Raw genomic sequence first — 26948 nt, forward strand, 5'->3', positions numbered from 1 at the left:
TGCATGCATTTACGCGAGTACGTACATAATATAGCGGTAAGATCACTGGGCCAAGGACCAACTTGGCAGCAATTATGCTCACAATTCCCACGGAAGACTGGGTAACCGGTGCTTAAGACTTGGTGTCATTATCCTCTGTTAAGTAACAGGTACGTACAATCAAATGTAATCTTTTTCTCTCTATTGCAAAGAGGGAAATATATCAGCGCAAATACGAGTTGCGTGATTATAATTTGAGCAATTCTCGCTCAAAATATGCGTCAAGTTCGTCGAGTTGGATAAAAAATCTCTACCATAATATACACGTGAAATTAGAAATTATGAACGATGACGTAAACAACGACACGAGGATGGGTTTCACGATGGTCAGGGTCGATCATTAGAACTAATCGTTACTCAATTTATTTCCATACTGATCGATGGAGATATTCCAATTTTTAGAATCGCAGAACCTGCGAGATTCCTGCGAGATACTCGCACCTTTCACAGTGAAATATTATACGCGTTCATTTACATTTGATATTAAAATCCACATAGATGTTTATATAACTTCTTGTCAAATAATTTTAATTATTATCTTCTTTGCGCAAATGCATCCGCACGTCTGACTTAAATTGTAAAATAAAAATCTCCATTCCAAAATTTGCGATTATTCATTTAAAAATTTATATGATAATAAAGGTCACGACATTTAGTTTTCGTAGAGCAACGGAATGCTGTCTTACGTCATTTAATGTAAAAATAAGTTTGTTTTTCCGAGTTTCTCAGATATTTCTGAAACCTCATATCGCACAAGAATTTTCGCGTGACCACATTTCTCCAGTCTCTTTGTAGAAAATTTCTTCATAGAATCTTTTAGAATATGTGATACAAAACTATGCAAGTTTGTATTTCGTAAATACTTACTTCAACCATGGCTACAACTAGACGCTGCAACTAATTATTTCGAATCAAACAAGATCATAAAACATTGATGAAATCGCTGTCCATTAAATTATGCTAATTTGTACACGCAAAATCACTAATGCATAAACACACGAATTTTTGCATATTACACGGAGTATATAAATGTATACGTTTACAAGTATGTTACGATATTTGCGCATAAAATTGTTAACGATTAAAGATAAAGTCATCATCGCCTTTTAGCATCAGGACATGTCTCTCAGTCAAAGGTACATATTATATTAATTATACGTGTTCATATTATTAAATCTCGACTCTCACTGCATCAATTAAAATCTCTAATATTGATCATCGAAACGTCGCGAGAGAGAAACGAGGTCTGCATATGGTTTCTCTCGAAGAGTCATCTTTGACTCTTCATCGACGCATGTGCAGGCATCAAAACACGATCTCCGGAGTCCACTGCAGCGATCAAAAAAGAGAAGTCGCCTTCGCAGGTTGCGCAAGGGAACCGTCGTTTGCCTCATGTCTCGTCTCGTTACGTAAGCGCGAAAACTGCACGAGCCGACATCGACCTCGTCTCGACTCTTCGAATCTCGGAGGAAAATCCCGGTGCGCGAATGTACGCGATGCGGCGTCGCAGGTGGCAGCTGGAGAAGACGACCGCGAAGGTGTCACTAAGATGACACGAGCGGGGATGACGACGCTCGGGCGACGGTGCTCCCGATTCCGAGGTTCTCTCAGGGGCAGCGGCCACGCCGAAATAAACTTTCCCGGGTTATGTAAAGACCGGCGCCTCCGCTTCGTGGAGTCCGCCGGTATAAAGGTCGGCTCTGCCTCCAACGATCCAAGAGTTGCTCGCGAACTCCACGCCGACGATCATCGAGAGAGGCAAGCGCGACCCTCTACGTGTGACGCTGCCCGTCGCGTTTGTTTGTCCTTATTGTACTTTTATCAATATTAAGTACTTCGTTTAAAAAGCGTCTGTACTCCTCTCGAGGCGCTTTGCTTTCTCGGCCCACGTGCATCGTAAAACGCGCGACTCTCTCGTCCGACAACATGCTTACCCTGGTAAGTGCGCTCTTCTTTCAATCTTATACGAGCTAATGGAATAGAATTTATTTTACAGTAATTACTGACAAACAAGGGGTTTGTTTTATGAATAAAAAATTAATTATGTAGAAATAATTCATAAGTTATGTAGGAAGAGTATAAGAAAAAGTAAGAGAAAATCAAAGATTCAATAATATTTTTATATATAAATAATGCAAATGTTAAAACGTAAAATCACATTAATTAAAATTTGTTTTATTTAAGTTTATCTTGTATTCTTGGATATTAAAAAAAAAATATATATATATATATTTTATGCAAAAAAGTTTAACAAAAAGTGTTTTTGTCAGCTACTCATATAAGGATAACTTTTGTGCAGTATATATATATATATATATATATATATATATATATATATGTATATAAACATAAGTTATAATTTTATAAGGGAAACTATTTTGTGGAAGAAGCTTTTACGTGTAACGCAGATAAAGTATGATGTGCCATTGTACTTTTAAGTTTACGAGCTTCATGTATCTAGGACAGAAGAAATACACATAAATTATAGATATAATATATATAATATATATTTTATTTATACTTATATATTTTATTACATGTTTTTTGGTGTAAGATTAAGCATTATATTAAGCTTAAGCAATATAAATAAAATAGATTAACTGCTTTTACATTAGCGTGTGCAATTTTAAATTGATGTTATCAACTAATATATAAATTTTATTATTTAAAAATTATTTATTAATGTCATCTATTTCTTTATTTTACGGTTACGCAGTTATGATAAATCATCCTGATAAAAATGTCGATAAAACTCGGGCATAAATTTTCTTGCGAAAATTCCTGAAAAATAGAATACGTATTGAATTTCCACATATATCTCCATATTAGTCGTACATTAAATTTCCATAACAATAAACAATCCGATCATTGATTTCTCAAAATTACGAAATTGAAATTGGTCACCTGTACATATTCATAAACGATCGTGCATGATTTAATGTTACATAGTAGGGCTATTCGTCATCGCATGAAAGTCACGCGGTACAAAACGATCATTACAATATTACATAATCTATTAAATTACATAACTTCATTAAATTATAAAGCTACATAACAGTAACATTGTCGCGCGCTTTGCATATAGGATAGCCATGGTCCACTATAGTCAACAAGCTCTAAACCATTAATTTACATACATATATTTTTCTAAACGTTTGATTTTTCTCGCATAAAAAAAGTATAAAAAAAAAACAAACTGGTCCCGCCTATCCCCAAAATTTGCTCAATATCTAGTAATAACATTATTATTAATCAATAGTGTTATCACAAAGAATACATTTTAAAATAGCAGATAAAACAGGTAGATTGTGAAAGAATATAATGTTAAAATATTAATTAAGAGAGATTCAAGTGTTAAAAGTTTTGAAAACAAAGATTCTCGAAAAAGAGAGTACAATACTTTATTTCTACATAAAATAAAGCAAGAAATTACTATTTCCATCTATTTTTTTTTTACTTAAATTTAAATTATAATTATATTAATATTAATGTTTCTTAAAACTCATTTTTCTCTCTTTCTTGCTGTCTCTTTCATCAAAGAGAATACGTTTATTTACGTCGAATGTGATTGGTCGGGTGTTGCACGGTGAACGGTGACAACAAGCGCACCTGTTAAACAGGCACAAAACGAATCGGTCTTGGATGCTAATTGGAGACTATGGTTATAAGAAAAAGTCACGTTCGCGAAGCGATTGTAACGTAATACGGTGCCATTAGCGTGCGATGCCCTCCCGTTTCTCTTACCGATCGCAATGAATATACCGTGACCTACCTACCATATCTACCAACACATTCATCTTGCGCTGACCTTTCGCGGGGAAAGGTATCTCTCCGGCGTCACTTTATAGGACAGACGAGGATTAACAAAGCGCGTAGTCAGTTCTTCACGTTTTGGTGCCATATCGACCGTTAAACATCCTTCTCCAGCGATAGAAACATGCAATCAGACGATTTCAACCTTTCGATGGATTACTCCTGCCTAGACATCATCGTCTTGATTACCACACGCTAAATCTGTCCATTAAGATATTCGCGCGATAATGCGGCTTATATTTTTAATATTTTTAATAGTCTGCAAAGTCTATGAAAGCAAATTTAGTGCGATCGTAAATGTTTGTCATGCGAAGTCAATGTATTTAGTCGATAAAGCGAGAGTTCGTTACGAGAAGGACGCCCGGTGTCATTGCCGTCCCATTAAATTCCAGAAACGACGTTATAGCCATTAGGGTGGGTGATGTAATTAACTCGATATTTATGATGAATTATTAATCACCGGCCCATTATGCAAACTATCGCGCACGCATTATTCTCGCGAATAAATCAAGCACTATGAGATATTTTAGATTTCAATATAAAGCATGAATATATAAATTTTAAAAAAAATTATCGATCAATTATCGACGTGACATTTAAACACATATCAATCCACAAATAATAGTCGCTTATTTTGAAATTTCTCCTTCAATATAAATTTCAATAAACGGCAGATACATAAATATATATATATATATATATAAATGGATGTAACAATTTCAAGATTTGACGAATGTGAAAAAAAGATAACTTTACCTTTAAATTTTTCAGTTGTTAATAGCCCTTCTTGGATTGGTTCACGGTCAATTCTCCCCTGAGCCCGAGAGGATTTTGAGCTATTCACGCGATCTCGGTGACACCCGCGGACACTATTCCTTCGCCTACGAAACGGCGGGCGGAATCGTCCAACAAGAGACTGGCAGTCGCAAATACGCCGGCACCGAAGACGAGTCTCAGCTGATCCAGGGCTCCGTGCAGTACAACGCGCCGGATGGAACCCCTATCTCCATAAGCTGGACCGCCGATGAATTCGGTACCCAGATCGCCGGCTCCCATCTTCCCACCCCGCCGCCCATCCCACCAGCGATTCAACGTGCCCTGGAGTGGATCGCCAAGCAGCCCACAACTCCGGAGCCGATCGGAAAGGACAATCCGACGCAGAACGCGGTGCCTCGCGACAATCGCTCGCAGAGATTATTCGCAAATAAACGAAACTAAAGATTTAAGTCCGCCCACGCAACATTCCATATATTTACTGCATCGTAAAATGTGACACTCAATAAATTCGTATTTTTATAGAAATTCCTCTAGACTACTGGTTCAATGATTCGGATGGACTTGGAGTGCAGAGTATGATAAAGATTATGATAGAACAGATATCCAGTGATCTTTTTACAGATAGACAAGAACATATTTTCTCGTTTTTCTTTCATATATTATACTTCGAATAGCGCATAATCTTACAATTAAACGCAAACAGCACAACACTTTAAAATATAAAAGTAGGGAGAAAACAGTTTTTTTATGTTACCTAAGATATTCATTTATTGTTACTTTTTTGTTATTGTCATTTTAAATTGATATGAATATTCGATTAGATATGATATTCGAATATACAAGCAATAGTATAAACAAGTAAGTATATATACGTTGAGATTATTTAATTTATATATAAATAATTATATATATGGTTCTTTTTTTTTTATATGTCTTTTTCTAACAAAATAATGATCTCTTTTTGTAATACAAGTTTAAACAAATTTGATCTACGGTTATATAAATACGACGCTATCTTTAAGAACTTATCGATATTCAATGCAATGAAAATACTATATTCATACAATTTATCAATTTTTTTTACACGCACATTATAAATTATTCATGTAATTTTTTTTCCTTATTATAATCACTCATACACTTGAATAATGATAGAATGTATTCTTGCTAATAAATTAAATTATTACTATTCGAATTGTGGAATTGTATAACTAAAAATTTTATTTTTTGATATATCTTGAAAGTAAAAATTTAAAAGGCACAATTATTATTCGACATTGAGACATTAATTATATGATTATTATTTATTCGACAATTCATTCATACGCTAAATATCATTATTGTAGTATTTTTATAAAGTAATGAATTTCTTTCTAAAAAAGACATGCAAAGTCGATTACCTCAAATAATGTTACTGCTTTTCCGCAATGCTAATTGGGGTTGTCTTGATTAACATTGTGTATTATATTAATAGCATTAAACAACTACCATTATAAAGGGTTAATAGTTTGATAATTGTAAAATAAAAAATAAAAATAATATCAATAATGTGCGCGAAACGCATGTTTGTATTGTCTGGTACATAAAAAAGATTCAGAAATTAAAATTATATGCATAATTAAAATTCAGCAAATTAAAATTATGTACCTACGTAATAAAAAATTAACATTTGAGAATTAAAATTAAAATATAAAATATATAACAAAACATAAAATTAAAATATAACTGTTTAATGTAATATACTGTAGCATCATTTATACTTGCATTATTTGTTAATGAAAGTTATTGAATTGTATTTCTCAAATTGGTATTAGTATTCTACTATCAGTTTACTATACTAACAATAATTTGCTCTCATAATTAAACTTGATAACAAAATTGAGTTTGATTTATGACACAATTATATTTATTTGTAATTTTCTACTGTAATAACAAATCTGCTTATAAATACTAAATTTATGTAGCATATATATGTATATACATATATGTATATCATTTCATTTAATCTAACTGAATATAATTACGCACGCAAAGTGAAGTTGTATTATTCTTTGATAATAAAATCTCAAAAATTGCGACGCATGCATGCAAAAATTATTATTGCAATCAATGCATAAAAAATATATTAATTATGCAACGCATAAAAATTCAATATTTAAATATTTAACAGAAATAACGAACAAAGAAATATAATTTTCTACAAGAATCTTTTGTGATCAAATACTTATCTACGCTTTTATTAGATTCGCGCGAAACTCCATACCCCATATCCATCACGCTGCGCGGTTCGCGCGAAACTGATTCTCGTGCCTCGTGCGAGTATCGCGAGCGTGAGACCGAGATCACGTGACTAGTAGACCCACTGGTCATGTGACTACTGGTCATGTGCCCACTGGTCATGTGACCATCGGTCCCGCGCTCGCGATACTCCGCACGAAAAACGAAAATCAGTCTCGCGCGAGCCGCGCAGCATGACAGACGTGTGGGATGTATTAATCTGATGAAAAGAATGGAAAGAGAGAGTTGCTTTAGTCGGGCCCGGTTTATTCTTGGCTGTAAAGTTAGCCCATACGGCACAGAAATATTGCTGCAATGTTGCTGCAATATTTATTTGCAAACTTGCAACATTGCAGCAATGTTGCAAAATGTTGCTGCAACATTGCAGCAATATTGCAGCAACGGTAAAATGTCCGCTTGTAGCAATATTACAATACAATACTGCAGCAATATTACAATACAATACTGCAGCAATATTACAATGCAATAGTGCAACAATATTGCAATATAATATATGTATATATATATGTATTATAATGCTTTGTATTGACGTAAGATTGCGTTGACTGAACTTGCTGCACTAGTTCAGAAGTTATCTTTTTCCTTCCAACAATGTCGAGCAAAAAAGACAACTTCTGAACTAATGCAGCGAGTTCAGTCAACGCGAACAGACCTATAAGTAGTATTTTTACATTCTAATTAAATCTGAGATATATATATCTCATAGATTGTTAGAATGTGCGTGTTTGTAAATATATATTACATGCAGTATAAAAGAGAATATTTCAGAATTTAATATTTATGTATATATATGAGTTACATAAAATAAAATATACGCAACATTCAAATTTATTCTTATTATATATTGCAATAAAAAAACCAAATTATATAAAAATTTTATATACGAAATATGTTAATATATAACACGTTATATATTCATATATAATAATCTGCGTATATAATATACACGTATATGTACACGTGCACAACATATGATATATAATAATTTTTTATAAACCTAATAAAAACTAAAAATTTACTTAAATTGCATTAAAGTATCTTAATCATGTAAGAACAAAAAATACATATTATTTTTACTATTTATAAAATTATAACAGTATATTTTTAATATTGCTGCAACATTATTACCACATTATTATAGCAATGTTCTATATTCATATTTCAGCAATGTTGCTGAAATATTGCATTGCAATATTTCAGATTGCAATATTGCTGCAATATTATATTGCAATATGCAAGATTGCAATATTGCTGCAATATTGCTGCAAGGTCCTGTGCCGTATGGGAGGTTTCGCCGTTAGATGGCAACACCGTTACTGTTCAGAGTTTTGCGGGCCCACATCCCACACATCCGTCACGGTGCGCATTTCACGCGGAACTGATTCTCGTGCGAGATATCGCGAGTACGAAACTGATGATCACGTGGTCAGTTTGGCACAAGCCGTGCAGCGTAGCGGACGCGCACAGACGCGCGAATCTAATGAAAGTGTAGATATTTTGAATCAAAAGATTCTTGTAGAAAATTCTATTTTTTTGTCATCTGTTAAAAATTTATATAATGAATTTATATGAACCACATAATTAATAAATATATTTTTATGCATGCATTGCAATAGTAATTTTATACATGCGTTACATTGTTTTATCAAAAGGTTTTATCAAAGAATAATATAACTTCGCTTCGCGCATGTAATCAAGATTTTTTTCTTATACACAAGGACTACATCGATATAAAAAATAACAATAAAAATCTATATAAGCGCAAAAACATAAAAATTATTGCAAGAAGAATTAAACATTGTTGACTCAGGAATCGAGTTTATGTCTCAATGTGATTGCATTCAAAAATGCATTTAATTCTTCTGATTTTTCATGTTCAAACTCACTATCAAAATTCTACTCATAATAAATATTATTTCAAAATAATATTTCTTTAGAAATATTATTTCGAGTATTTCTAGACATCGAGCAACAGATCTGAATTTCTAGAAGTAACGATTTTCTCCCCACTGTTATTATTATACTATTGCTTGTTAGTGTAATTATAGCCACATACAGTGTGTGTGATACTTTCAAGACCTGATCAGTGTCCACATAATTAAGATGACCATCTTTTTGAATTTGAATGCCGGTATCAGTGTTATAGTTGTAATTATTGTAGTTATATAGAGACTTGCTTAACTAAAATAACGTAATTGTACTGAAATAGTAGAGTGTATAATACCTGCGAGTTTGTTCTGATTTACATCAGGGGAGTTTGTTACAGATAATCTTATTGTTTTCGTTATTATCACTGTTGCTTCCATCAGCACGTACAAACTGATTGTCTGGATAATCAAAGAATAATAAATTTTTTTAATAAATTGTATAAAGCATATTTTTTAAATTCTATTATTGAATATGAAAAAATTCCTAAATATTCATAAATATTGCTAATTGTAAGATCAATTAACAAGCAATAAGGATACCAAAATATAGTAAATATATGTTTAAATTAAACATACAATAGTATTGAAGTGCAAATTATATTATTGATATATTTTTGTCTTACAATATAATCTAAAGTGCGAAATTTCTACACTGTCTCTTTAATATTCACACTTTTATTATAATATGTACACTTTAATATTAATTAGTTTTAAATTAAAGAAAATTTTCATTATAATAGTCTTAATCAAGAAAAATTAATTGTATTGATTTACAAAAGTATTCGATTTATAAAAATAATGTTGATTTAAAAAGATTGTAGATTTTAAACTATGTATACCGTGATTGATACAAATTTTAGTATATCGTGATATTGCGCGTTACGGATCGCATCTTATTCGCATAAAAATTCGAACTTATTAATGAATTCATCCCAAGATATGTTATTTTCTTAGTTATAACTTGGAAATTTTTTATTTTACCAATTTAGCATCTTGTACAAGATTTATACATATATCCTCCGAAGATTTCGAAAGTTTTTAATAATATCTTGAGTTTCCCTATCTCTTTGACATTTTCATAATTCCAATAAACTATGTTTGCGAATGAGCCAAATACATTGTACATGTACAAGCATGCAAAATTTTAAATTTGTATTTGATGGTCCGATAAAATATTTGTTTAAAAAATTTTGAAGTTATTTCCATTATCAAAATTCTTTGGAAGAGCATTGTACATGCCCAAAACTACACGAGAACTTTTTAATAAAAAACAGAACTGTCGTAATACAATCTGCAACTTAAATTTTTATTCGAAAATATGAGTTTTTCGGATAAAATAATTGTTTAAAAATTTTTTAAATTATTTCCATTATCAGAACTTTTTGGAAGAGAATTGTACATGTTCAGGTCCAGAACTACACGAGAACTGTTTGATAAAAAACAGAACTGTCATAATATAACCAGTAGCCCATATTTATATTAAAAAATACAATTTCTTTCACGATTTTGTCGCTGTGCGTACTGTCATTATCATAACCGCGGTCTTGATCGCTCGGAATCGACCACTAATCATACGCGGAAAAGCTGCAACAATACGCGCGATACATTTACTCCAAATGTACACTTCTCAGTACAATGACTTTTTTTTATATAAGAGGATAATAGGATAATAAATCACATTTTTTAAAAATAAATAATGCTTATGCACACATGAAATTTGCGTATCGATAACTTTTAATAGATTATATATACTTTAATATACCATTAATGCTCTTTTCGTTAAAAATATTGTTAACAATTAATGCAATAATTAAAAACTCTATAGATTATTACCTTTATAAAAATACGCTTAAATTGATGATATATATTTATGGAAATATCATTAAAATTTTCTTTTTATACAACAGCTGTTAATTTATAAAAAATAAAAATGTATGAATACGTACAAATACAAAAATAATTGTAAGAAGGAAACAGCATCTTAAAATTTAGAGATCGATCTCGAAAATTGAGTACCCTGTTTTAATGCAATCGCGAACACATCGAATTCTCTTGATATTTTATTTTGTCTAGGATTCGTCACTGATTCTACTCATATTTCCAAATCAGTGTCTTTATTGTTCCTCGTTCTCTTCGGGATGTTGAGCGATATATTGAAGAGCTTTCTTGATTAGTGGAGCTACGGCTAAATGAGCACCTTCCGGTTGGAATTCGTTCTCGTTGACTACATATGAGACCTGAAAGATATTTCCTTCCGCATCAGTATAGCTGTAGCTACCTCGTGCCCCCAAAGTCTCCTGTTCGGTGTTTATATGATTAAGGTAACCATCCTCCTGAGCTTGAATATCACTATCAGTGTTGTAGCTGTAGTTATAAAGAGGCTTACTGCTTGATGGTGGGTAATAATCCAAGATTTCTGGTCTCGCAGTCAATTGTTCTACTGCTATTTTATTGTAATTTATAGTATTGACTGGTAATCTTTTCGCTATTATCAGTACTGCTTTCTTACTCATAAAGTGATAACCTGGAATATAAAAATATAGAATTATATAGATCGCATATAATATATGGTCCATGAATCATGAATTGTAAATCTGACTCATATTGTACTATATAGTAAGAAAAGAGATTTCTAAATATTCTTATATTGAAAAATCAATTAACAAGTAATACAAACGCGAAAATATTTTTGTAATGTAAATATGTGTCTACAAATTAGACATATAACCATAAAAGACCAATTTATTATTAGTACAATATTATTCTTAGCTTATCTTAGGATATATATAATTTGTTAAAATACTTTACAATTATACTTTTTTTGTATATAACTAATAATATTTTCGTACAATTAGTAATTATGATAATATGTTACAAATTGCAATATGACATTAATTGATCTATTTAAAATTTTAATCAAAAATTAAAGTAGCTCTATATTTCCCATATAAAATAATTTTCAAGAAACACGGACAACATATGTAGCAAATGTAAAGTGCTACATATATATATATATATATATATTGTTGCGTCCTCGGGACGCCTCTCGCTCAGTCACTCACACACAGTCACTCTCACTCGCGCGCGAAATAAAGACACTCGCATGATAGGGAAATGAACTTTAATATGAGGAACCAATACACGAAACCAATGAAATATAACAAATAGTGCATTCGTAATGCAAAGAAGCTCCGGTCTCGGAAAACGTCCGCACGATGCGACCGCTAGACCAAAACTGTCATGTCTCCCGAAAACAGAAGAAGACCCTTAGTTGTTTAACAACAACTCCCTTGACGACGATCTCCCGGAAGCGTAAAGAGTTGATCCCGCGAAAAGTATCACCCGATACAAAGATGTAGATCCAGGGGCGTAACACGGGGGCGCAACACTGCCCCCCTTCTTCAAAATTGTCGTCCCGACAATTCTCACGGAGATTGAAGACCCAGGACTCTGACGCTGCTATTAGGGCACCAACGATACTCCGCTCTCCCTTAGCTGCTGCTACAGGTTACCGAACGAAACGCCTGGTCCCTCTCTTTTTGCGTCTACACTGTCCGGACGAATCCTGCTCTCCCTTAGCTGCTGCTACAGGTTACCGAGCTTCGCCCTCCTCCTCTCCGTACTCGAACTGTTTTTTTGAAGAAAAATTGGCCAGATTTTTCCTATAACAGTCGAGTTGATAGAAGATATCCCTGCTGTCTTCGCGGTTTCACTATACTCGCCGTCTCCCGGAAGGATAACGAAATGGTCCATAAATCTTCAGACAAAGGGGAGGAATATCTTCCGTGGACCCAACGTTCCTCGTGAACACCCTAAGTCTCTGTCCCGGCAATTGCCCTCAGTCTCGTGGGAAAACCACGGATCAAAAACCACGAGAGGGACAGTCTTCAACGTGATGAACCAAATGACCAATCTTCTGAAGATAAGACGGTCTTCTCAATTGAAAGGAGCCAGTTGCCCTCGATGAGTAATGGTCGCAGGAACTTCCTCAGAGAATTCTCTTGTAACAAAAACTCAGGCAAGCCTCTTCTTAAAAATTTCCAACTAGAAAAGAAAACATTCCATACGCAGAATAAATTCACCAATTAAAAAAAATGCACTTACAAATATACACACAAACACAACTCTCCAATTTCTAGCAATCTTTATTTGAGTTTTGTACTATTTCTAATTAACAATCAATATTTCTATCTAAAAATGGAGCTAATCTATCTGCATGCACTACTTTCTTCCGATGTCTGGGTGTCTTCTGAATGCAGTACACCACATCGTTGAATTTCTTTACAATAGAGAAAGGTCCTTCTAACACTACAATCAATGAGATCAACAAAATTGGACGTCGGGGCGTTTTCTGTAAGAATTGAATTTTCCCCGAAAAATTCAACTACCTCTAGTTTTCCTTCGCCTCAGGACATTGAAAACGCAAATGCCCAATCTTCCCGCAAGACCAACATTCTTTCTCTTTGGCCGAAAAGTTGTTCGCTTGCGCTTCCCCTTTCGAGTCAAACCGTTCGCTTTTCTTTTTTTCGGAATCGGTTCGCGCGTCGCTCCTCTCTCCTTTTTGATAATTTTGACTTATTTTGCCGTAATTTCCTTTATTACTAAAATTGTCTCTTTTTCTATCAAAACTATCCCCCTGAATTATTTTTATGGCCTTAGCTCTTTCTATAGCCAAATTTAAGGATGTAATTCCCTCCAGTTGAAGGGTTCTTTTGACAAACCCGTCTATTAATGCCGAGACAAATTGCGCGCATGCTATTTTATCGCGGACCGTATATGGACATTCGGGGTAAGCCAGACGCGACAGTCTCTCAAGTTCGGCTCCAAAGGAAGCGAAATCCTCTCCATATTTTTGTTTCCGTGTCGTAAAAAGATAGTAATAATTTTGCGTCAAGTTTCCGTCTTCAAAAAGCAACTCTAATTTTGATTTTAATTCCGCGAATGTTAATTCTTCAAAATTCTCGACATTTTCTAAAACGGACCGAGCTTTTCCCCTTAAATTTGCAGCGAGAGTAATCATTTTTGCTTTCTCATCCCAATTATTCGCAACGGCTATCAAAAGAAATTGGGAGAGGAACTCCCGCAGCGGAACCCTTCCATCGAATGTATCGGGCTTCAGTTTTAAGCCCGTTTTCGCACGAAAGTCACCGGTCGTCTCACCCGCGTTTATCACGGCACTCGCGGCTATCGCGGCACTCGCGGTACTCGCGCAAGCTAAATTCAGTCGTGTATCCCCAGAAGCTCTTATATTAGAAGGACTTAGCTGGTTAGTTTGCTGCGAGGAGATCCTCAATTCGAGCTGGTGCAGCTGTTCGTCCTTCTCTCGGAGAAGAGTCTCAAAGCGAGCTTGCTGATGTTCTCGTTCGGCCCGCATTTCTCGTAGTTCTCGCAGTGCGGTCTGCAACGCATCCGTCTCGTCTATCTCCTTCATCGTTGTTCGGGAACGCGTCGCTTTCGGCGAATGTTGAGTCGTCATTTTGGCGTTCTCTCAGGAAGATGCGATTCTTTCGGTTTTGATCCCGGACGAGCCCCCAAAATGTTGCGTCCTCGGGACGCCTCTCGCTCAGTCACTCACACACAGTCACTCTCACTCGCGCGCGAAATAAAGACACTCGCATGATAGGGAAATGAACTTTAATATGAGGAACCAATACACGAAACCAATGAAATATAACAAATAGTGCATTCGTAATGCAAAGAAGCTCCGGTCTCGGAAAACGTCCGCACGATGCGACCGCTAGACCAAAACTGTCATGTCTCCCGAAAACAGAAGAAGACCCTTAGTTGTTTAACAACAACTCCCTTGACGACGATCTCCCGGAAGCGTAAAGAGTTGATCCCGCGAAAAGTATCACCCGATACAAAGATGTAGATCCAGGGGCGTAACACGGGGGCGCAACAATATATATATATATATATATATGACTTATTTGTGTACTTTGTAACATTTATTATAAATATTTGTTCCATATAAATTTAGCGCTATTTAATATATATTTTTATTCTTTAATATTATTAATTACACTTTTAAACTAAAGATAGTTCTTTATAATTATCTAGATCTAGAAAGTAATTTAACGTATAAGACGGGCAACAAGAGCCAAATCGCGGATGACAATGCGTTATCCTAACGAAACTAAATAATTTTCCGTTAGAATTAAATACCGGTGCACAAGGCACCAAATTTTACTTGGACACGGCCAAGATTTTTAAAATATGAAATAATCTCATATTTGAGATTTAATTTCAATACCCCCTTTAACCCCCCTACGGAAAATAAATAAATGAATGCAAGAGAAAAATTCCCGATTCAGCGATTTTCGGATCTATATTTTTCTCTTGCATTCATTTATTTATTTTCCGTAGGGGGGTTTAAGGGGGTATTAAAATTAAATCTCAAATATGAGATTATTTCATATTTTAAAAATCTTGGCCGTGTCCAAGTAAAATTTGGTGCCTTGTGCACCGGTATTTAATTCTAACGGAAAATTATTTAGTTTCGTTAGGATAACGCATTGTCATCCGCGATTTGGCTCTTGTTGCCCGTCTTATACGTTAAATTTATATTTATATTACAGAGCCTTGTTAAAACTCTTATATAGAAAGTAATTGTTTGTAATAATAAATTAAACAATCGGAACAATTTAAAGAAATTACACATTTATGTACATAAATAAGTCGTGACAATGCGTTATGTAATTTTTCGGTTGTCAAACTCAAACTCACCAATTGATTCATGTTGGAAATATATATATTATTTTCATAGCTGTTCCTCCGAAATTTATCACTATACTGACTTCTAACATCTTGTGCAGGCTTTATATGTATATCTGCCATTCGAGAAGTTTGTAGAACTTCCTATAATTATTTTTTTTCTAAATATTTCTTTCTGTTCCTAATTATTTTATTGAAATCTTTCATCCCTCAGATCTCCTTGCCAATCATTTTAACAGGCAATAACATGTTTCGAGAATTATGGAGCCTCATTAACACACACATATGCAGAACTTGTTCTCCTTGGTAAGATTTTAAATCTGTGACGATGTCTGTGCCTAAAATCGCAGAAAGTTGAAATTGAATTTAGACAAGAGACATAACTTTCTTATTTAGGATCACAGGTCTGAATTATAAAAATTATAGAATTTTTATTAATTATTGTAAATTTATTATTCAAAAATGTTACTTAATATATAATTATTACATTATTACATTATAAAAATGTATAAATACGATACTATAATTTTTAAAATTTATACAAAATTATAAATTTATAAATTATATTATAGTAAAAATTAGTTTAATGAATGTGTGAAAGAGAGACTATTTTAACAAAAAATATAAAGAAAAAAAAATATATGAGAAAAATCAATTGATTACATAAGTATTGACATGATTATCTCGAAAGACATGCAATGTGCCTTTATCTATAGAATCAAAAAATTAATAGTTTTACGTACATAATTTACTGATACAAATACAAATATAAAAACACAAAAACAATCACAACATAAATAGACGAGTCCGAGATAGTCGATCTCGACAAAGATTAAATATCTGTCGAACCTTGCTGCGACTGCAACGGTATGCACTAAGCTTTTTATGATCTATTATTTTGTCAAAGTTTGCTTGCAATTTGTCGATTTTACTCATATTTTTAGCATATTACGTCCTTATTCTCCGTTCTCTTCGGGATGTTCGGCGATGTATTGAAGGATCTTTTTAATCAGTGCTGACATTGTGGGCAAGTGAGCACCCTTTGGCTGAAATCCGTTTTCATCGGCTATATATGAAATATGGAAAGTGTTGCCATCGTTATCAGTATAGTTGTAGTTGCCACGCACGTTCAAAGTCCCCTGATCGGTGCCCGCATTATTGAGATAACCGTATTCTTGAGCCTGAATACCGGTATCAGTATTATAGTTATAACTGTAAAGAGACTTGTTTGGCCTTGGATAATGGTTTTGGCGTAATAGTGTTGGAGATCGTATATCAATGAACTTGTTAAGATTTAGATCATCATAATCATCTATTTCAGAAGAGTTTATTGCACGTAATCTTTCTGCTTTCGCTATTATTACTACTGTCATTTCTATCAATACACACAATGTGATTGTCTAAAAAACCAAGAATAGTTTTTAAAATTATAAATTTAATTTAAATTATATATTATGGAATACAATAGAATTTTTGATTGTTTATATATTGATAAAATTGATTAACAAGCAATATATGAACATCGAAATATCTCTGTAGTGTAAATACGAGTATAATGTGCTCGCGTTAACATATAAATTATAATGTATCTAATACTGAAAAGTAATATATTATCGTTTTACACTGTGCATTCTCGTCTTACAGTATATAATTTGATAAAACACTTTGTATGACGAGCAAAACAACTAATTTTATATTTATAAATAATTAATATATTATGATTTATTAAATCACAATAAAATATTAAGTTGTCTACATGTAATTAAGTAATTGAAAATTTATAAAAATATGTAGGTTATTAATGCATTTTCTAACATTTATTGTTAGCGTCACTGCTCTATATATACAACTTATTTATTTATTAATTAAAATGTTTAAATTTTATAACTTATAACTGTATCAATACTTCACTAAATAATTTGGCATAACTATTTAATTTTTGCATCTATTTATTTTATTATCAATTAGTTTTAAATTAAATTAATTTTTTCTCTCATTATAATTGCCTGATTAAGAAAAATTGCTTGTCGATTCACGAAAATATTCGATTTATAAAAGTAGTAGATGTATGACTTCATGTACAGATCTCGTGACACTACATCACACAAATAACATGCATTTTATTTGCATAAAATTTTATAAACTCACTGATAAATTCATGTCGAAAAGAATATTCCTAGCTACAACTTGGAGATTTCTCACTATACTGATTTAACATTCTTTGCAAACTTTATATATCTGCCATCCAAAGATGCCGGAAATTATACTCCTTGTTATTTTCATCATTTCAATAAATCTTGCGGATGAGTCGAATGCATGAACACGCATACAAAACCTGATTTCCTTGACAAGATTTTAAATCTGTGAGGATCAATCTTATACGTATAAAATCACAGAAATTGGCTAAATTTGATTTTAATAAAGTAATTCTTAAAATGTGAATTTATTTATTTAGAATTTAATAAAATAAAATTGTTAATCACATCATTGTAAAAAGAAAAAATAACGTGCATCTACGTTTGATAATATAATTATAATCAAAAATTGCAGCAATTGCTGCTTACAAGATTAATTATTGTGTTGATGAGTGTTAAATAACGCGTGAAATATTTTCGATTGCAATTTCATATTTTAAAAACTGTTGTAAAAATAAATTACATGATTATCACAAATAAAATTACATTATGCCAGCACAGTTAAATTGTGACGACCCGATTAGCCGTCACTAGTCGCCCGCGCTCGTGTAAACGGCCCCTTTCGGGGCCACCACACGAATACGTTGGGAATCCGCCTTTTCGCCCCCACCCGTCACTCGACCCCCTCCAAACTAGTCTTAGAGTGGGGTGGCCGACGGGTATAAAGAGCGGCGCAGCCGAGACTTCGACACCAGTCCCGTCCTGGTCCCTCGAGCGTACTCAGGGATCACTCCTCAACTCCCACACTCCAAATCACCCCGGCCGACGAGCGTTCTCGGTCACCGGGTCCTGTCCGTAACTCACCCCGGCCGACGAGCGTTCTCGTCGTGCAGGCCGAGCGTCCTCGGTCACCGGGTCCTGTCCGTAAATCACCCCGGCCGACGAGCGTTCTCGTTGTGCAGGCCGAGCGTTCTCGGTCACCGGGTCCTGTCCGTAACTCACCCCGGCCGACGAGCGTTCTCGTCGTGCAGGCCGAGCGTTCTCGGTCACCGGGTCCTGTCCGTAACTCACCCCGGCCGACGAGCGTTCTCGTCGTGCAGGCCGAGCGTCCTCGGTCACCGGGTCCTGTCCGTAGATCACCCCGGCCGACGAGCGTTCTCGTCGTGCAGGCCGAGCGTTCTCGGTCACCGGGTCCTGTCCGTAAATCACCCCGGCCGACGAGCGTTCTCGTCGTGCAGGCCGAGCGTCCTCGGTCACCGGGTCCTGTCCGTAAATCACCCCGGCCGACGAGCGTTCTCGTCGTGCAGGCCGAGCGTCCTCGGTCACCGGGTCCTGTCCGTAAATCACCCCGGCCGACGAGCGTTCTCGTCGTGCAGGCCGAGCGTCCTCGGTCACCGGGTCCTACCTGAAAGTCACCGGCGCCCGACGGAGCTCGCCCTTCTCAGGGCGCCCGTACGCGTGTCCGCGTTGGAAACTCTAGCAATAAGTCGTGTCCGCGTCCGTATAATCTGGTCGCGTCTCGTCCGTAATATTTCTATCCGTCGATCCTAGCAATAAGTCGTGTCCGCGTCCGTATAATCTGGTCGCGTCTCGTCCGTAATATTTCTATCTGTCAATCCTAGCAATAAGTCGTGTACGCGTCTGTATCATCTGGTCGCGTTTCGTCCGATTATACTGTGCTGTGTATAATGATTTGAATCACGGGAGAACCACAGGAAGGTGGCCCCGAATAAACTCTACTTTTACCAGAGCAACCGTGTGTCATTGTAAATCTGAGTCTCCCCTCTTCCCGAATCCTGGCACCGACGAGCCGATCCGTGGCGTCGGGAAAGGTGCTTCGTTACAAAATTACTAATTTATCAATCACAATTGTCAATAATAAGGAACGAAATTATATGAGTTCAATGCAATTAGTATTCTAAAGTATTACTAATTAAGAAAAAATTGCACTAAAATATTTTACAATTTTTAACACTTTGAAAATGCTTAGGTAATTTCCATTGTTTTTTTACTTAATGCTCCTGCGCGAATTGATCATAGTTCTACTTACTATTATATGCAAAGTCCGCTTATAGAGTATGAAAATATTCTCGAATATACGTAATACAATTTTTATGTTTTGGAAGTCGAGAAATCTTACTTTTTTATAAAAGCAAATTTATTGCAATATTTACAATATGTGAATGTTTGTAATACAAAATCAAATTATTTATATGTATTATTCTAAAAAAACGAGTTTGTCGATAAAAAGATAATACAATAACTTGGAGAGAAAATTCTTATTACACTTATTAACATTTTGCACATAGTTTATCCGTCATTTAAAAATTCCAGTATCTCTTTTAATATCTTAGACTTTTTATTTTTCTCGTCGAGTCTCAAGATTGGTAGATGTTCTTCAAGAAAATATCAATCATCCTCAAAGCATCTACCATTGATGAGCTAAGCACCACTCTAAGCTTTTTCCGATCTGTCATCTTGTCAAGACCGGTTGCTGTTGCCTATGATTTGCTGATTTTACTCACTTTTTTGTCACATCTAGTGTTTTTCTGCATTCTTCTCAGGATGTTCGGCGATGTACTGAAGAGCCTTTTTGATTAGTGGTGGTATTTCAGGCAAGTGAGCACCTTTTGGCTGGAATCCGTTCTCATTAGCTACATACGAGACCTGAAAGGTATTTCCTTCCGCATCAGTAAAGCTATAGCTACCTCGTGCCTCCAAGGCTTCCTGCTCGGTATTTATATGGTTGATGTGACCGTCCTCCTGAACTCGAATGCCAGTATCAGTGTTATAGCTGTAATTATAAAGAGGCTTGCTGTTTGGTTGTGGATCATTTGAAATAACATCTGGAAGTAGCGCAGCAGATGGAGCGCCATTAACTACAAGTTTATTGGTGTTGAAAAAATCGGCAGGTAATCTTTGCGTTTTCGCTATTAGCACTTCCAGTAGAACGCACAAAGTGATTGTCTAGAAAGATAAAGAATTGAATAAAGAACTACATAATATATAAATCATATATTGTAAATTTGATTTTTTAATTGCATTATAAAATAAAAAAGAGATTTTTGAATATTCTTATATTAACAAAATCAGTTAATTATTAATTATGCATATAATTGTTAATGAATAATTTATTATTACTACAATATATTTTACAACATATATACTTAACATATTTGTTAAAGCACTTTACTATTATAAATAATATAAATAATACATATAATAATATATATAATAATATTTTATTTTGCTATTATTTTATATATATTTTCTCTTTGCGTGATATATATATATATATACAGTTAATTATATTTGTGTATAATTTTCTAACATTTCAGACAAAACTCGGACTCACCAATAAATTCATGTTAAGAAAAGATAAACTTTTGTTGGATAGAAATGTTCTCACTACACTGCCTTACATCTTGTATAAGCTTTATATACCCATGCTAATAAGATTCTAGAATTTTTTATATATGTTATGCGGCGTCTACAATAGAATCATAAAGTCATAAGAAATTAACCAATCATAGTCGATTATTTTTCTAAACTTCAACTGTAATTGGTCATTTTCTTGTGACTTACAACTTGACGACTCTATTGTATACTCCGCATTAAACTCTTCTATTTGCTTGTCATTTTCATTATTACAATCACTTGTTCATTATTACAATCACGTTTGCGGATGAGCTAAACGAATCATGCATTTACACACATACAGAACCTGATCTCCTTGAAGATTAGACTTAAGTGTTTCAAATCGCATAAAATTGACTAAAATTTAATTTATTGAACAAATATGAATTTGTTCATTTAAGATTCGACAAAATTATAATATATAAAAAATATATAAAAATATATAAAAAATATATTTATAATATATATATATACTTAAAAAATATATATTATAATGTGTACTTACATTTGACTTTTAAAATAAAAATTGCAATAATTGAAAAACAAATTTGATGACATGTCAAATAATGACGTATAATAGTTTGATTGCAATTTCGTATTTAAATGTAATTGTTGTAAAAACAAATTGTGCGACTTACTTTTCGCAAGTAAACCTATAAATTTACAGAATAATAAGATATAATTAATATCAAGAACACAAATATGATATCAATGCAACTAGTACTCTAAAGTGCCATTAATTGGAAAATATTTGCAATAAGATATTTTACGATTTTTTAAATTTTCTTGAACACTCGAGCGATTACATTTTTTTAACGTAGTAATTCTCTGAACCGATTATGATCCTAATTAGTATCACATACAGACTCTGTTCATGAAGATAGTATAATAGTATAATAATATTCAGCTATATTTCAAATATTCTTAGTGTGATTTTACAACATTGATGTCTAAAAATCTTACTTTTATGTAAAAGCACATTTATTTTAATTGTATGTGCTTATTGTAATACGAAATTAAACTATTTATATACATATTTCTCGAAAAGCGCGAGTTCGTTGAAAAAGATAATAACTTGGAATATTATCATTATATAATTATTATTATCTTGCAATCTTTATATATCCGTCATCCGAAGATTTCAGTACTTTTTAATATCTTAGACTTTTTAGTCTTGTTATTACATCATTCTAATGAATCATATATAAGTTTCTAAATGAATCAAATGCGTACATGCAATGCATGTTTACTACATTCTTAGGGGATTTTAAACTTGACATCACGATTGTGTGTCTCATCTGCGTGTCGTCGAACAATATAAGTGCTGCTCTCGACATAAGTGAACAAATGATCATAGAGTTTATCAAATCAATTGCTATATTAATCATTAGATTCACAGATTGTTTATATACATATTAGACACCCACATGTTTTTTCGGCTGAATTCATGATTGCAGGCTTTGCTTGCTCTTGAAAAATCATAGTGTAAATATGTGTTCAAATTAAATTATAATGTGTTTATAATAAAGAATAATTTATTATTGATACAATGTATTCTTGTCTTATATAATCTTGCAAAGTGCTTTGCAATATTGCATTTTTATGTACACATAATCAATTGTATTTCATCAGGGCCATCCTTGCGCCTGATATATAAATGGCGTAGTATTCATTATAAAGTTAAACAGCCGCAAGTCTGGATTTGACCAGACTTCTAATGCGGCCCATATTTGCGCCACGTCAATTGCTGTCGAGATTTTTATTGATTTTCATTTAATGTATATTTTTTGTCATATATATATATCTTGTTTTTTGGATCCTTTCCTTTGCCTGGATTTTTTGCATGCAGGGAAATTGTTAAACGAGTATTTAGACGTCTACGCAGAAATTTGTGCGCATATATATAAACATCTCGTTAAACGGAACTCTTCCGGGCCTTGTTTATTAACAAATAAATTTTTTTCATAATTTGAACATAATTTGAACTCACTAATAAATGCATTTCAAAAAAATATACTAGCTACAGCTCGGAAATTTCTTACTATACTGATTTAATATCGTGTGGAAGCTTTATATATCTGCCATTCAAAGATTTCGGAACTTATTAAATTAGATTCTCTTCTCGTCATTTTTATCATTTCAATGAATCACGTTTGTGGAAAGAGTCAAATGCACATGCACGTACAGACATGTAAAACTTGATTTCCTTGACAATATTTTAAATCTGAAATCAATCTTATATGTGCATAATCACAATAAGTCAGCTAAACTTAAATTTAGTAAAGAAATGTGAATTCGCCTACTTAATATATAATAAATTCTATAGAATGCTATACAAATAATTCTTCTAAACAGGTTTTTTTAAATACTCTTTATCAAAATAATTATTCAATTATTTATAGAAATACATTTAATCGTAAAAATTTATTTCTTAATTATCGAATGTTGTTTAAAAATGCAGAAAGGAAGATTTTACTGCCGTTAAAAGCAGATAAAGTCACAACGGAATTCTTTTCTTTTTGTTAAACAAGCTGCAACGAATAATGATAATAATAATTGCTATCGTTTACAAATGTAAAATCACCTCATTAGTTTCACAAATTGCTTTACTAATAGCATTATGTTTTTTTTCGATTGAATTTATAATTGCATGATTCACATAAGTCAACCATGTAGCAAAAACTTCTGTTTAGTATATTTACATAAAAAAAAATTTTAATTTTATATAAGTGTACTGATATATCTTTGCATTATGTGATTTTGTGTATATGTGTAATAAGAGTTTGTACAATATATCTTGTTTAGTATATCAAAATTATATAAGGAAAAAGTATGTTTAATTTTGTAAAATTATATTAAAACACGAATTATATTATAATTCCTAAATTATTAATCCTTGTCACTAGTTATTAAAATAGGATAGTAGAAATAATCGACCAAACTAGTGTATATTTCGTTATTAAACTCATTACGTTTCGACCATGTGGTTGTGGTCCTTTTCAAGTGAACACTAACAATAAAATATATAATTATTAACATACGCAATTCAATATATGACAAAAATTGAAACAATAAACTAAAATTACTTACAATATATATCATTAAATTAAATCTTTATATTAGTAATACTGTCGATAATTATTAAACTATAAATTATATAAAAGTCAAACGATTGAAAGTACGAGAAACAAATTATATAAATTATATTATAAATAAAATATTTTTTATAAGATAATAATAATATATGAAAAAATAAACAATATTTATATAGTTTGAAAAGAAAGAAAGAATATAAGAAGATTAAGAATAGAATAATATAATAATTAAATAAAAAATACTTTAATTTTATGTAATTATACATGTATAATATATATATATATATATATATAACTGCATGTATTTAATATTAACTGATAGATGTTATAAAAAGTTAAATATATTATATTATATGTGATAAAGGGCTCATTCTTCACGTAATTTTTGAGAGGAATTATTTGAAAAGAATTAATTGATTATTATTCAAATATTGATATATTTATTTTGCAAGATTTACAATGTGCCGATGGCATAGAATTAATATTATGTGCAAATATTGTATAAATTTATTAACAATATTATACAAATACAAACATAATCACGACGGGAATAGCGGATTCTCGAGATTAACGGTCTCTACGAAGATCGAATGTATCTGTCAATCCTCAAAGTGACCGTGATCGAGTCTGCGCTAGGTTCTTTTCGATATCATCTTGTCAAGACTCGTCTGCGAATTGTCGATTTTGTCCATATTTACATTCAGTATGTTTATTCGCCGTTCTCCTCGGGGTGTTCAGCAATGTATTGAAGGGCCCTTTTAATTTGTGGCGGCACCTCAGGTAAATGAGCACCTTCCGGTTGGAATCCGTTCTCGTTGGCTACGTACGAGACCTGAAAGGTATTTCCTTCCGCATCAGTGTAGCTGTAGCTGCCTCGCGCTTCCAGAATTTCCTGATCGGTGCCCGCATTATTCAGGTGACCGTCTTCCTGAGCCTGGATGCCATTACCGGTCTCGTAGTTGTAATTATAGGAACCATCAGGATTGGGCCCATCTACAGCTTGCTTGAGAATAGGAATTTCATTGTGAGATCTAGCTAGCTCGTTGACAACTACAGGCTCGGATGCCGGTGCTGCGATTGTTACTGCCACTGCTACGAGGGCGCACAATATTCTTGCCTATAAAGACAGTAAATAATGTAGTATTTTGAATCATATATTTTACATTTGAAATTGTACTAAACATCCCAATACGCGGTTAAATTGTACTGAAAGAGGACACAAGATTCACGAATAACAAAACATTTCTACAAAGAAGATTATTTAAGCAATCAATAAATTTGGAAATATATTTGTCATTATAAATAGATAAATGTCAAAATTAGTTCAATTGATAAGAAAAATTATTGCTAACGCAAGGTATTTTCTCTTGTGTTATAGGATATGTAATTTAAGATCATAGTGAAACATTTTACGATATTATTTTCTCTTGTATATATTATAATTTATATTTTTATATAATTAGTGTGTGCTAAAAATATAAATTGCGCAATATATAAAATATATTAATTAATCTATCTAAAACCCTGATATCCTGCTTTTATAATTAAAGTATTTCTATATTTTCGGAAAAAAAACTTTTCAAGGGGAAACAGCTTAATGTGTGTAACAAAATGTACTTACATATTTATGCACTTTGTAATACTTATAATTGTTTTTGTATAGATTTATTTATTAATTAATTAAAATGTTTAAACTACACGTTTTTATCAATGTATATAGTACAGGTATATATAAATATTAGAGGTAGTTTGCCATAACTATTTGATTTTTATATCAATATGTTCAATTTATAATTTTAAGTTAAAAAAAATTGTCTCATGTAACATGATTGTCTCAACGATATAAATGATTTATACAGATTTTGTAAGAATCACTCTATTTACAAAAATGCCGCAGATGCGAGACCACATATAAATATCTCATGCCACTGCGTCACGTAACATCTCTTACTCGCACAAAAACTCACACTCACCAATGAATTCATGTTGAAAAGGAATATATATTATTTTTCCTAGCTGCTGCTCGAAAGTTTCTCACTGCACTGACTTAACATCTCGTGCATGCCTTCCGCTTTATATATCCGCCACCCGAAGATTCTGGTAATGCCTTATTTAAGCCCCCCTTGCTCCGGACCTTCTATGTCCTGTTACCCCACTCCAATGAACAATACCATACATCCAAATTTTTCGGATGAGTTAAACGCGCGTTCACGCACACGCATATAGCACTTGGTCATATACTTGTGCTTATAAAATTGCAAAAGGTCGGATGAATCTGAGTTTAATAAAGAAGTGAACTCACCCATATAAAATCTGATGGACAAAGTTATAAATCATATCATAAATATAAAAGGAAAAAAATAACACGTTTTTTTTAGCAGTCCATGTTTAATAAGTACAAGTGAAAATCGCAGCCAAACAAATGACGTGCATTAGACTTGATGCAGATTGAGATGTTAAAAGCTATTATAAAAATAGTGCACCCACTTATTTTAAATAACAGAATACATCGACCTATATCTTAAATAAAATCTCAACTATATAAGAATATGGTAAATATATTTGCTATCAGAAATATTCACACATAGTGCAAGATATATCACAGCAGTACTAAAAGTATCACTGAAAAAAAAGATTAAAGATAATCTATATAATATAGTAAATATTAAATAGAATCTTATTATATATTGCATAATTATGTAATAATTATGTTTGTAATATAAAAACTTTAT

At 32.9% G+C, this 26948-nt stretch overlaps 5 protein-coding genes across 6 annotated transcripts; 1 reads left to right on the forward strand and 4 right to left on the reverse strand.

The window, feature by feature from the left end:
• Positions 1 to 1771: 1771 nt before the first annotated feature.
• CPR17 (cuticular protein 17) lies at positions 1772 to 5388 on the forward strand. Its single transcript, XM_029306745.2, has 2 exons — positions 1772 to 1977; positions 4624 to 5388. The coding sequence occupies exons 1-2, from the start codon at positions 1966 to 1968 to the stop codon at positions 5068 to 5070; spliced, it is 459 nt and encodes a 152-aa protein (XP_029162578.1). The 5' UTR covers positions 1772 to 1965; the 3' UTR covers positions 5071 to 5388.
• Positions 5389 to 10568: 5180 nt separating this feature from the next.
• Positions 10569 to 15643, reverse strand: LOC114932939 (larval cuticle protein 65Ag1-like). Its single transcript, XM_085486573.1, has 2 exons — positions 15582 to 15643; positions 10569 to 11379 (listed from the first exon to the last, which is right to left on the reverse strand). The coding sequence occupies exon 2, from the start codon at positions 11366 to 11368 to the stop codon at positions 10970 to 10972; it is 399 nt and encodes a 132-aa protein (XP_085342699.1). The 5' UTR covers positions 11369 to 11379; positions 15582 to 15643; the 3' UTR covers positions 10569 to 10969.
• A 197-nt stretch (positions 15644 to 15840) lies between these two features.
• LOC114934093 (larval cuticle protein 65Ag1-like) lies at positions 15841 to 18635 on the reverse strand. Of its 2 annotated transcripts, XM_085486572.1 has the most exons (3): positions 17718 to 18635; positions 16522 to 16969; positions 15841 to 15907 (listed from the first exon to the last, which is right to left on the reverse strand). In XM_085486572.1, the coding sequence occupies exons 1-2, from the start codon at positions 17727 to 17729 to the stop codon at positions 16526 to 16528; spliced, it is 456 nt and encodes a 151-aa protein (XP_085342698.1). In that variant the 5' UTR covers positions 17730 to 18635; the 3' UTR covers positions 15841 to 15907; positions 16522 to 16525. The 2 variants fall into 2 exon arrangements, with proteins under 2 accessions (XP_085342698.1, XP_029162564.1); XM_029306731.2 differs by lacking the exon at positions 15841 to 15907 and having other exon boundaries at positions 16296 to 16969; positions 17718 to 18633.
• Positions 18636 to 19968: 1333 nt separating this feature from the next.
• On the reverse strand, positions 19969 to 21145 carry LOC114932941 (cuticle protein CP14.6-like). Its single transcript, XM_029305347.2, has 2 exons — positions 21060 to 21145; positions 19969 to 20671 (listed from the first exon to the last, which is right to left on the reverse strand). Exons 1-2 carry the CDS (start codon positions 21069 to 21071, stop codon positions 20243 to 20245), a joined length of 441 nt encoding a protein of 146 aa, XP_029161180.2. The 5' UTR covers positions 21072 to 21145; the 3' UTR covers positions 19969 to 20242.
• Positions 21146 to 24633: 3488 nt separating this feature from the next.
• LOC114932940 (larval cuticle protein 65Ag1-like) lies at positions 24634 to 26272 on the reverse strand. Its single transcript, XM_029305346.2, has 2 exons — positions 26190 to 26272; positions 24634 to 25333 (listed from the first exon to the last, which is right to left on the reverse strand). Exons 1-2 carry the CDS (start codon positions 26199 to 26201, stop codon positions 24926 to 24928), a joined length of 420 nt encoding a protein of 139 aa, XP_029161179.1. The 5' UTR covers positions 26202 to 26272; the 3' UTR covers positions 24634 to 24925.
• Between the last annotated feature and the right edge of the window lie 676 nt (positions 26273 to 26948).

This window comes from Nylanderia fulva, unplaced genomic scaffold (assembly GCF_048542155.1).
Source record: "Nylanderia fulva isolate GAGA-0341 unplaced genomic scaffold, ASM4854215v1 Scaffold45, whole genome shotgun sequence".
In the NCBI taxonomy this organism is placed as follows: Eukaryota; Metazoa; Arthropoda; class Insecta; order Hymenoptera; family Formicidae; genus Nylanderia; species Nylanderia fulva.